Source organism: Amia ocellicauda, chromosome 6 (genome assembly GCF_036373705.1).
Source record: "Amia ocellicauda isolate fAmiCal2 chromosome 6, fAmiCal2.hap1, whole genome shotgun sequence".
In the NCBI taxonomy this organism is placed as follows: Eukaryota; Metazoa; Chordata; class Actinopteri; order Amiiformes; family Amiidae; genus Amia; species Amia ocellicauda.
Genome location: NC_089855.1, coordinates 18,277,830 through 18,291,116, shown reverse-complemented (window position 1 = coordinate 18,291,116; position 13,287 = coordinate 18,277,830). Strand labels below are relative to the sequence as shown.

Sequence of the window (13,287 nt, the reverse complement as noted above, 5' to 3'; positions counted from 1 at the left end):
TATAATTGGCTGAGAGACCCGTCAATCACTGTGCGGCTCTGCGTCTGGACACCGTGATTGGTTTACAATACATAGACTCCTGTTGCCAGGAGACAACGATAAAGCTTTCATGTATTCACAGCAAGAAGTGAAATCAATGGAAACTATTTTTATACATTTTGTTTCTAATAGTACCTGAATCACTGGAAAACAATGTCCCGTCCCCCGATACATTATGACCAGTAACCGATTCTAACATCTAACAGGAAATAAAAGTCTTTAACCGGATTTAAAAGATATAATACTGAAGAAAGACCTCAATTAAACACTTTCTGACGATACAACAGAATAATTTGGTATATGAAAACACTGAATATGTAATGTATTACTACTGCTGCTGCTGCTGCTGCTATACTGGACGAAGTGGTTAATGATAATGGATAGAAGGATTATACTATAGTAGTACTACTTTTTAATTTGTTTTTATATTGCTCGGGCTGCGCTGGGATGGGGTAGTGTCAGTTCAGTGTGCTGCTGTTCTCGGTGTCCGGGCCTCTCCGTACAAAATGGACAATTGTTCGCCCCCAGACAACAGCCCAGCTGGCATAAGTTGAGACCCTACAACTCAGTGCCATGTCTCTCTTTTCAAGCACATAGATCAGTGCTATTTTGACACAAAGCGGGAAAAGTTAGGTCGGGATGAACGTCATAGCATGTAGGCAGAATTGTTCTATATATACAGAACTGTGCAAACGTTTTAGGCAGGTGTGAAAAAGTGCTGTAAAGTAAGAATGCTTTCCAGAATAGACATGTTAATGGATTATATTTAATCAATTAACAAAATGCAAAGTTAGTGAACAGAAGAAACCTCTACATCCATTCCATTTGCGCTACTCCGTTCCTCTTTTTCAATTCACTAAAAGTACTGTAATTTTTAAAACTTCCTGTAGGTTTCCACCAATAATGCTGATATGTGTAAGCACAATTTCTATCTTGATAGCCAAGATTCTGGGCTTTCAGACATCTTCATAACAGTTTCTTAGAAAACCTAATAAAGGAGAATAATGCAACATGTTTACAACATACAGTAAAAGTTTTAGGCAGATGCTGTAAAGCAAGAATGCTTTCAAAAATAGACATGCTAATAGATTATAGTTATCAATTAACAAAATGCAAAGTGAATGAACAGAAGACAAATCTAAATCAAATCCATATTTGGTGCGACCACCCTTTGCCCTCAAAACAGCATCAATTCTTCTAGGTTCACTTGCACACAGTTTTTGAAGGAACTCGGCAGGTTGGTTGACTAACATCTTGGAGAACTAACTACAGCTCTTCTGTGGATTTAGGCAGCCTCAGTTGCTTCCCTCTCTTCATGTAATCCCAGACAGACTAAATGATGTGGAGATCAGGGCTCTGTGGGGGCCATACCATCACTTCCAGGACTCCTTGTTCTTCTTTACGCTGAAGATAGTTCTTAATGACTGTCACTGTACGTTTGGGGTCGTCATGCTGCAGAATAAATTTGGGGCCAATCAGATGCCTCCCTGATGGTATTGCATGATGGATAAGTACCTACCTGTACTTCTCAGCATTGAGGAGACCATTAACTCTGACCAAATCCCCAACTACATTTGCAGAAATGCAGCCCCAAACTTGCAAGGAACCTCCACCATGCTTCACTGTTGCCTGCAGACACTTATTCATGTACCGCTCTCCAGCCCTTCAGCGAACAAACTGCCTTCTGCTACAGCCAAATATTTCACATTTTGACTCCTCAGTCCAGAGCACCTGTTGCAATATTTCTGCACCCCAGTTCCTGTGTTTTCATGCATAGTTGAGTTGCTTGGTCTTGTTGCCACATCAGAGGTCTTCCATGAAGGCCACTTCTGACCAGACTTCAATGGACAGTAGATGGGTGTACCAGGGTCCCACTGTTTTCTGCCAGTTCTGAGCTGATGGCACTGCTGGACATCTTCCGATTGTGAAGGGAAATAAGCATGATGTGCCTTTCATCTGCTGCAGTAAGTTTCCTTGGCCAACCACTGCATCTAAGGTCCTCAACGTTTCCTTCTGCTTTTTCAAAAGAGCTTGAACAGCACATTTCTGCCTGGGAGAGACCTTGCGGATACAATACAACTACCTTGTGTCTTGTTGCTGTGCTCAGTCTTGCCATGGTGTATGACTTTTGACAGTAAACTGTCTTCAGCAGCCTCACCTTGTTAGCTGAGTCTGGCTGTTCCTCACCCAGTTTTATTCCTCCTACACAGCTGTTTCTGTTTCAGTTAATGAGTGTATCTCAAACTACATATTGAATTGATGATCATTAGCACCTGTTTGGTATAATTGTTTAATCATAAACCTGACTATATGCCTACAAAATCCCTGACTGTGTGCAAGTGTTCCTAGAATAATTGATGCTGTTTTGAAGGCAAAGGGTGGGCACAGCAAATATGGATTTGATGTAGATTTTTCTTCTGTTCACTCACTTTGCATTTAGTTAATTGATAAATATAATCTATTAACATGTCTATTTTTGGAAGCATTTTTACTTTACAGCATTTTTTCACACCTGCATAAAACTTTTGCACAGCACTGTATATGAAGCAGTTTCCCTTGCTGTGTAATTCAGATGTGGCAGTTTTCTCACACAGAGGTTTGTGGGGACACATAAACATGAAATATTTGGGAATTAAGTCACTGCTTGTTGTTATGTTATATTGATTTCAGGTTTATACTGGCTCTGCAATAAATACGAAAGATATACAATGAAAAAAGCGCAGTTGAATGGAATGAGAACTATAGCAGTGGAACATATTTTAAAAAGCACTCTGCAGTAAATTAAATATCTTTTACGCTGTTTGACACATATACGTTTGATATCTGAATGCATTATTAATGTATCCTGGGTTTAAAATATTTCCAGTAATGAAACGAGTAGTGTGCTGTGTATGCAATATACATACATATAATGCAACGATCATTATACACAAAGTCGTGCATGCATGTGTGCTTTCGTTTGATCAGATTTAGCATTCCCCTTTAAACATGCCCTTTAAATTGTGTGTACAACATTCTACCAGGAAGTTAATGTGTGCCGACAGGCTGCTTACTCTGCCGTGATCGCCAAGACAAACTGCAAGCATGAGCGCTTCTGAAGGAAAGACCATTGCTGTGATCGGGAGGTGAGTGTTTTCTTTTTCTTTATGATAGCTTAATAATATTGCATATGCAGTTCAAAGTCTGTTTCCATATATAGGCTATTTATATATATATATATATATATATATGCACTTCTGGTGATAATATATAGTGCCCTAATTATATTGATTTCTGAATCATGTGGTTGTGTATTATGTAGTTTATTCTTATTAATGAGACAGGTGATGGATATTTAGGAGTTATAGCGGTACAAAGTGGATAACAAGCAGATCTGTTGCACGTCACCTTCCCTCTTTCCCCTTGGTCATATGTGCCGTTGGGTTTTTGCAGTAAATCTTCTTGCTCCTACCTAAACAGACATTTAATTGAATGCAATATTTGTCTTAATAAAAAACTACAGTTTCAGGGAATGTAATCGAACACAATAATTGGGTTACCCTTGTTACTTCTGTATTGTAGGTACCGATTTGATTTTTAATTCTTACAAAACTTGCATGTTGTGCATTCTGGCAATTGCACATTTAACTGCACACAGAGAAAACAGGCTTGAGAGAAATTGGAGAAAAACAAGCATTTTCCAACTTTTCGAGCTGTTGTTACTAATTGTAATTGTGCTGTCCTGTCGTGTTCAGACATGAGAATAAGCAGTTTTCTTTTTTGCCATAGTCAATGCCTATGCTTGTCTGTACCACACTGCTGAGCAAGGGCTTTGTCTGTTTCTGAGCAGTACAGTACATATAGCAAGCTTGCGCCTCTGTTGTGGCTTGGTATTACTGTGTATGACATGCTTTATTTTAAAATAAAGTATTCTAAAGTAACTTTGATCTTTAAAAAAATACAAAAAAAAAAACCCCTCCATAACCTTTTGCATGGGTGACATGAAGTGTAATACAAGTTATTTTTATTTTTTATGATTATCCATGAGATGTGAAAGGATTAAAACCCCCTCTATTATCTGTAGACCTAATTCTTAAACAAATGAAATCCTGGAGGCCTACTGTTCGTTAGATTAATCCTAACATGTTCAATGTCCGAACCAAAGGAATTTAATACGGTTATTGTAACACCTGCTATTACATCAGAAAAACTGTATGGAAAACATCAAGTTTTATGTTGACCATATCGAGGCATTCGTTTTGATAATTGGGCATGTATTTTAATGGAGAGTTAGTTAAAGTGACAAAAAAAACAAATGAGGAGAAAACTGACAAATCATTTTCCTACTTCCTGCCATTGTACTCCAGTCATATAGGACAAGATCACATGCCTTAGGAAACTAACACATTAAAAGATACTGAAAGGCAAAATACATTTGAAAAAAAAGTCTGTTTATCTTGTGATCTGTGTTTCAGGACTTGGTTCTGTTTAGATTGTTATGTAACATCAGTGAAGATTAACCTGTCAAGTTACTACAGAAATAAGGCACACAATATTATTTTGAAATCTATATAATTATGTTATCATAATTATTTACTACAAAGAAAGTACTATTTGGTCAATGATCCAGGTTAATTTTAACATCCAAGGTAGTTCCTCTTTGTGTTTTGACTGTGTTTTCAGTGATATACAGCAATTATGTTGTTTCAGTGGTCTAATTGGGCGCTCCTGGGCCATGGTGTTTGTGAGTGGAGGATACAGAGTGAAGATCTATGACAACAAGCCAGGACATGCCAGCAAGGCCATTGAAGATATCAGGTTTGTGGCTATAGATGAATACTAGGACCATTTATAACCATATTTGTTTGCAAAAGCTGGTAATATTGGTTCATACTGTTTCAAGGATAGGAGTAAACCTCAATTGTCATCTCTCTTCAAATTGTCCCTGTGATGGAGATATGGAGGATCCCTGGACTCAGTGAAGGTTCTGAACCCAAGCAAAAATAGGTGCAGTCATTTATAGGCCTCGAAAGCGAACAAAGAAAAGTCTATATAAGGGGATAATTTGGAAGAATCAATGAATATGCATTACATACTGATTAATATCAAAGTCTAACAGATGATATTGGCTACTGAATAATCAACAATATAGCTAATGAGTAGATATGTCATACCCTTTGGTACAATTCCACCTCACCACTTCTGTAACCATTTGCACAACTCTCACAAACAACAGGAGAGCTTATCAACATCCCCTGAAAGTGTCAAGGCAAGAGAAATCAGATGTTTTGAGAACTGAGTGTCTCTGTCTGTCTTCTCAAGACACACAAAGAAATGCCAATACACACAGGTTCTGATGAGCCAAAATGATTTAATCTGGATAAGTTCAATAGAAATGCATTATTCTAAGTCAGCCTAATATTGAGTTTCATACCTAGTTTTATCTGATTTTGAACCATACGGTGATCGAGAATTAATATAAAGGTCACTCAAATATGGTTCCAGGAAGTCTTGGACAAAGATTAACCAAACATTCAGTGAGATTGTTGGATCTGAAGCCAGGCAGAATGGTTAACCGTTGTCTTCTAGTTGGACAACTCTAAGAAACTTTCCATTCTCAATATTTATGAGAATAACATAAAACCTTCTTATGACCTTTTGAAGTGTTAGAATAATTGATTTGACACACCAACTATTAACAATCTTATTTACTACATCTTGATAGCATTGTCTTACCACTCTTTGGGCATCTAATACAGACATATCTGTATAGTATTACATTCTTGCCTTGATTTTTTTTGTATTTCATTTAATTTTATGTAAAGAATTAAATGTTTAAATGCATATTGAATATCTGCAGTTCTCCATGAGGTGTTTTGTGGATTTTGCAGTGCCTTAAACTGAGGGGGGCCAGGCAGGAGCTGCAGGGTATACAACAAACATTAACCTGTGATAGTATAAAGTTTATCACATTTATGGGTAGTTTTTCTAAATGAATGATTCATTCAGTTAGATCTCCTAAAAAATACCAGGGTTAGACTTACACAGCCAATGACAAACTTACTGCAGCAGAATTACAAGCTAACTTTTCACTCTGTCCCATTGTACCTGTTAATAGAAAGTATTCCTATAGGCATTACATGATTGCAGCCTTTCTGATCAGGTTAGCCGTCTGAAATCACTCAGGAAAACATTAAACCTGCTTCAGTGAACATAGCTACTGTTTCTTTGACCTTTGGAAACAGTTGAACTGTTTTACAATCTCTAAGCCCGATGGAAGTGAGAATTTGACATTGCATAACATACTTTTCGGCTTGTCTTTTCTTGTTTTACATAAATATTTGGTTTAAATGGTTACTATTGTGTTCTTACCAGGGTTTCCATGACCCTGAAAGTGGTCTGGTGTTTGTAGCAGCACAGGCTTACATTTTCATCCTCACCACTAGACAGTAGACTGGCTGTTTGAGGATTAACTGGCAAAAGTTTTTGGGTTTTTACCTCTAATTGTAAATGGTGCTTCTTAATTCAAAGCTGCAATTCTAAATTGCAGGTTGAATGCAGTTTTCAGATTCATGTTTTTCTTCATTATAACATGTCAGCAGTCTTCAAGATTTACGGTGTGATCTTATGTCCTTATGCTTAATGTACATACAGTGGGGGGAAAAAAGTATTTGATCCCCTGCTGATTTTGTACATTTGCCCACTGACAAAGAAATTATCAGTCTATAATTTTAATGGTAGGTGTATTTTAACAGTGAGAGACAGAATAACAACAAAAAAATCCAGAAAAACACATTTCAAAAAAGTTATACATTGATTTGCATGTTAATGAGGGAAATAAGTATTTGATCCCCTATCAATCAGCAAGATTTCTGGCTCCCAGGTGTCTTTTATACAGGTAACGAGCTGAGATTAGGACCTCTCTCTTAAAGGGAGTGCTCCTAATCTCAGCTCGTTACCTGTATAAAAGACACCTGTCCACAGACGCAATCAATCAATCAGATTCCAAACTCTCCACCATGGCCAAGACCAAAGAGCTGTCCAAGGATGTCAGGGACAAGATTGTAGACCTACACAAGGCTGGAATGGGCTACAAGACCATCGCCAAGCAGCTTGGTGAGAAGGTGACAACAGTTGGTGCGATTATTCGCAAATGGAAGAAACACAAAATAACTGTCAGTCTTCCTCGGTCTGGGTTTCCATGCAAGATCTCAGCTCGTGGAGTTTCAATGATCATGAGAACGGTGAGGAATCAGCCCAGAACTACACGGGAGGATCTTGTTAATGATCTCAAGGCAGCTGGGACCACAGTCACCAAGAAAACAATTGGTAACACACTACGCCGTGAAGGACTGAAATCCTGCAGCGCCCACAAGATCCCCCTGCTCAAGAAAGCACATGTACAGGCCCGTCTGAAGTTTGCCAATGAACATCTGAATGATTCAGAGGAGAACTGGGTGAAAGTGTTGTGGTCAGATGAGACCTCGCCGTGTTTGGAGGAGGAGGAATGACCCCAAGGACACCATCCCCACCGTCAAACATGGAGGTGGAAACATTATGCTTTGGGGGTGTTTTTCTGCTAAGGGGACAGGACAACTGCACCGCATCAAAGGGACGATGGACGGGGCCATGTACCGTCAAATCTTGGGTGAGAACCTCCTTCCCTCAGCCAGGGCATTGAAAATGCGTCGTGGATGGATATTCCAGCATGACAATGACCCAAAACACACAGCCAAGGCAACAAAGGAGTGGCTCAAGAAGAAGCACATTAAGGTCCTGGAGTGGACTAGCCAGTCTCCAGACCTTAATCCCATAGAAAATCTGTGGAGGGAGCTGAAGGTTCGAGTTGCCAAACGTCAGCCTCGAAACCTTAATGACTTGGAGAGGATCTGCAAAGAGGAGTGGGACAAAATCCCTCCTGAGATGTGTGCAAACCTGGTGGCCAACTACAAGAAACATCAGACCTCTGTGATTGCCAACAAGGCTTTTGCCACCAAGTACTAAGTCGAAGGGGTCAAATACTTATTTCCCTCATTAACATGCAAATCAATTTATAACTTTTTTGAAATTCGTTTGTCTGGATTTTTTTGTTGTTATTCTGTCTCTCACTGTTAAAATACACCTACCATTAAAATTATAGACTGATCACTTCTTTGTCATTGGGCAAACGTACAAAATCAGCAGGAGATCAAATACATTTTTCCCTCACTGTACCTTTTCAGAGTCAGTTATTTAAAATGTTGTATTTGGCCAAAACCTAAAAATATGGACGTGGTGCATTCTTTGTGCCAAATTAAAGGTACTGACATTAACTTTAGAAAATCTATCGTTAGCTGCTCAGCTGTCAATATTTACATTTTTCTTTGGAGAAAAAAAAAATGATTCTAATGTAAAAACACACTGGCATGGCCATGGAAGTTAGCGTTTAGCCAGCGTGATTTGTGCGACCAGATCACTTTAATTTATAATTCGCTTTGTTTGACTTCAGAAATTACGGATGTCCCAGTTTATGATCCAATATGATTTCAAAGTAAATGTCCTCAGTGGTGAGAGAGTCCCTATCTCCCTGTGTTGTTTAGTGAACAGCTGAAGGAGCTCAAGCAGGCTAACATGCTGAGAGGATCCCTGAGTGCTGAGGACCAGCTCGCCCTGATCAGCAGCCACGAGGACCTTAAAGGGACAGTAGAGGGCGCTTTCTTCATTCAGGTGAGCAATCAGGCAGTGCATTCGGCACAGAGCTTGTTTGGGTAACTGTTCGGTTTCACTCCACTAACGCTCTGCTAATGTTTTTCTCTCTTGTTGTATTTTGTATTTTGGTAAAGGGTAAGACGTATGGTTGTATATTATGATAGGGTGCATCATTGTCCTGCAAATCTGCCAATCCCAGTCACTAGTCTGCCTTCCATTCAGTCCTTCACACACTGGCGAATGGTTTGGGCACTTTTATAATGTGTGGTATGGTCAACTGGGTGGGATGCCTAAACGGGGTTGAAAATGTCTTGCCTGCTTTGGTTCACAACATCCAGACATTGTTCCATGTATCCTGTACACTTCTATATAATTTTTGAATCTGTCTTTGTGATTTAGTGCCTGTCTCTAGTTGATTTGACAGTGTGTCTCATCCATTTTATTTTATTTTATAAATTGCAACTAGCCTCATAACCTCTTGAATACAACTCTTTACTGCTAGATTTGAGGTTGAAATGAAAGCAGCAGCAAGTTAAGTGTGAAGTCTATTTAGCTGTACTCGTATGTAGATTATTTGCTGTTTTCCTTTCCTAGTAAGATTAAGATAAGATTAATAAGTGACTATTTTTGGTTGCCAGTGTGATTATGAATATAAAGTACTTCTTATTTGAAATCTCAAATAATCTTTGTTACAGGGAAGGTCACTGTAAAATCAGGGTCAGGCACTGGTTACTTTAATCATTACTTGAACTCAGGATCTAGACATACGATGCCATTTCACATTGAAAAAGTGTTTGTTTGAATAAGAGACGGAGCTCTTGTTACATATCAAAAATCAGGTCTCTTTCTTCTAGGGCTTGTAAAGAGACTCAGGTTAAACATTGACCCAAATCTTTGTGGAATACATCCAGCAATCCCATTGTACTAAATAGCATTTTATTTCCAAATCTGAGGAGTTCAGTGCTTGCAAAGGGCGAAGGAGTGTGATAGTGGGAGTACTATAAATGGATGATTATATGGATCTGGCTCTCAGGGCTTTGGCGTCACAGCCCAGTCCCGGACTGAAACCCCCCCTGCATCTCAATCCTGAACTTCTGCCAGAGCAGTGTGGAAAATTATCTGGTGAGTCTGTGATGTAGCGGAGTGGGTATGCAAGGTATAAGCTTTGATGAGGTGGTAATCAAATGGGCTAGATTGTTTTCCATGGTCAACTATATATTTTACTGGTCTTGTAATCCGAATAAGTTCTGCTCTGTGTCAAGTACAATTTCTCTTGGTTTTGTGGGGTTGAGGGGAAACTTAAAGAAAACAGATCGCTGACTGCTCCCATCTTCAGAGCCTGAGTAAAGCAACCTGAATTTCTTGCAGCCAATGCAATACTTTTAAACTGCACTTACAGAGAATTGCTGTGTCTCTCATGAGATTGAACTAGATCATTTATTTCACACTATGAATTAGGTGTAATAACATCTTTCGAGGTGTTCATGTCACTTCTTTAACCCTCATCGAGGCAATGTCCTATAACTCAGCTCTCGCCAATAGGCCGTTATTGTTATGTGTGCCAGTAAGAGCTTGAAGTAGGTTTCAATAAATTTGAAATATGTAAATTGTGTAGGACAGAGAACACTTACCCTGACCTGTTTGAGTATCACATGCTGTTCAACACAAGGATTGTATACTGATTTTACTACTTCAAGCTTCAACGACTAACATTAGCTTTGTTGTTCTTTATTGGCTGACAATGCAGTATTATTTTAAGAAACAATATGCAGCATTTTAATGGGAACAGTCATGGTTTAACTGAGCCAAAATTGAACATGCATAAAAATGTGAAAGAAACTTTACTCCAGTTTTCTTTTTTTACACAGCAAGACAGGGAGAGGGTGAGAGTATTTTACAACAAGGCCCCAGAACAATTTTAATTTCCCATTGAAATAAATCTTGAAAAAATGTCTGTTATGGTCACATTTAACTGTTTGACTTAAAAACCCTATTGCTTTTCTGGTGTTAAGTCTTTAATGGAAGCAGCAAACTTCATATACTGTCAAGAACTTCATATGATGATTCTGTTCCTGTCTTCAGTGATGATTGTGTGTGAGGGGCCATTCTGTTGACACACTCCAGAAGAGCTTTCTTACAATAATTCTGGTTTAATTGTCTTTCATACTCCTTGAAGAGAAATATTTATTTTATGGATTTGGTTTCATTTAATGTGCAAGTCTGTGTTAATGATGAATAGATCAAGCTCGATCATATGTCTGTAGAAGTTATTGTTACGAACTCCCACCCCTTGGTCTAGGATCTAGAGGTAGAAAGTGTGGGGGGGAACATGCAACATAACGCACCTGCACACGCGACTGGGGAAAGTGTGTTGAGATGAGTGAATGATGGGGAGATGGACAATGCGGTAAAATAATAATTTTTTATTGTTGGATCAACAATAACTTAAGACCGGGGCATAACAGATACCCCGGATAAAACACAATAAATAGCAGATACACTGGACTAAAGGGAGGATGAACACATGCGTGCCAAATCAAAGACATAAAGAAAACCCTCGCCTATTTAAGCCACTAAGGCAACACCCTCCTGTATGAAATACGAAGCCACTTCAGTCTCTCTGAAAGGAGGAACCAAGGCAATGTTCCTACCGACATCAAAGGTGTCGGATGGCTGAACAGGTGACACTGACACACCAGAGGAAGATTGCCCAGCCGGAGTCAAGGCTACCTCCTCAGCCTTTAACTTGAGTTGCGCAATCTTTATCTCCTTCTTGGTCTTGATCTTGAGCCAGGCCTCTGCCCTGTCCTCTTTCTCCACCTGGAGACGTGCTAGTGGAACCTTTGTCCGAGCATCCATGCTCGAACCCTCCGAGGACATTGAAAGCGGTTCAAAACGTGGCATTGTAACTGGGGTTTTATTGTTTACAGCAGCGTCAGCCTCCACCACAGCCTCTGTGTTTTAACTCTCCCTCGCAATTCCCTCATGTTGCTTTCATCCATTTCAAAAGATTTAGTGGCTGCAGTCTCCATAGACCTACATGAATCGGGTAACAGCGGCAGTAACGCAAGCACCTGTCTTTCCACAAGTCCAGCCAATACTAACTATTTAAGCTCTGCCTTAGCAATGTTTCTCGATGCAGAGATACTGAAGTGTTCAGCAATACTAAATAAATCCACCTTTCCACACTGGTCTAACAGCGCTAGCAATGGGGCATCGAGAAACGTCTGCACCACAGAGGTGGCCTTTGTTGTAAACACCACCACTATGATACCAACACAACACTGTCAGACTTCTGAGTCACCAATATTACCACACAGAAACACAACAAGGCACCACACCAAACTCAACCAAATGTGCAGACATTAATATACACGGGAAAAAGTACTCCCGGACGAGCTCCCATTTATAATTCCCCCCCCCCTTGGTCTAGGATCTAGGGGTAGAAAGTGTGGGGGGGGAATGCACAACATAACGCGCCTGCACACACAACTGGGGAAAGTGTGGTGAAATGAGCGAATGGTGGGGAGACAGAATGGGGCCACGGACAATGCAGTAAAATAATAAATATTTATTGTTGGGTCAACAATAACTTAAGACCAGGGCATAACAAATACCCTGGATAAAACACAATAAATAGCAGATACACAGGACTAAAGGGAAGACGAACACATGGGTGCCAAATCAAATAAATAAAGAAAACCCTCACATATTTAAGCCACTATGGCAACACCCTCCTAGCCTAGCACAAAAATACACGTTGTGTACACCATGTCAAGGACTAGCCTAATGTGTTGAAACAGAAACCAAACCCTACGTGATGTAAATGTAAGCCCACGGGCATCTTACGTACCTACCTCGCCCTCACCAGGCTTATTACAGGGATGGGTGACCGTGGGATTGAAACAGATAAGATATACAAGACAATACAAACTAAACCCACAGGTATAGCAACAACAAACGCGCAAAGCTCTGAACAGCACAGACAACACATTCAGAATGATGAGCCTCCTGCTGGAGAAAACGGGATGGTTGAAATAGTCACAGAGCCTTCTCTGATTGGATGACAAAGGACAGGTTGAGAAACAGCCGGACCAATGATGAGTGAAAAGAGAGGAACCCAGACTTGAGCGAGAAACAGAGCACAAACGAGAAAACAACGACACCGCACAGACTGCACATGTGTGGGGTCGTAACAGTTATATTAAATTGGATTTCAGCGTAGAAATTTTGCATCTTGCAAAAAATCACACTTTGCATTATTAGTTTATTTTGCTGATATCCTTATCCAACACAGTTTATCTTCGAATAACATAATTCATAATGAATGCTTATTTAAGCCTTGGGGTTAGTTAGAACTGCAATTTTGTTATTGTTATTACAAAATGGCATTTCCCCTCCTTTTAGCAAAAAGTTATTTAAAAATGTGTCTAATGCCTTTATAGCCCAGCCCAGATATTTCCAAACACATTGCCTGGATTACATAATCCCCAATGTAAGATCTAATTCAGTAAACTGATTTTCCATGAACTTATTGAAATATGTGGAAGTGTGAATTGTGTGAAGAGTACCACGTTTGAC

The 13,287-nt window shown here is 39.6% G+C and overlaps 1 protein-coding gene across 1 annotated transcript in view; it reads left to right on the top strand.

Annotated features, from left to right (window-relative positions):
- cryl1 (crystallin, lambda 1) overlaps positions 1-13,287 on the top strand; it is a 34,669-nt gene that overhangs the window by 420 nt on the left and 20,962 nt on the right. The window contains exons 2-4 of the mRNA XM_066706485.1: positions 3,063-3,164; positions 4,729-4,836; positions 8,598-8,724. Coding sequence (XP_066562582.1) covers positions 3,124-3,164; positions 4,729-4,836; positions 8,598-8,724 — 276 coding nt within the window. The 5' untranslated portion in view covers positions 3,063-3,123. The remainder of the gene's footprint in view (positions 1-3,062; positions 3,165-4,728; positions 4,837-8,597; positions 8,725-13,287) is intronic.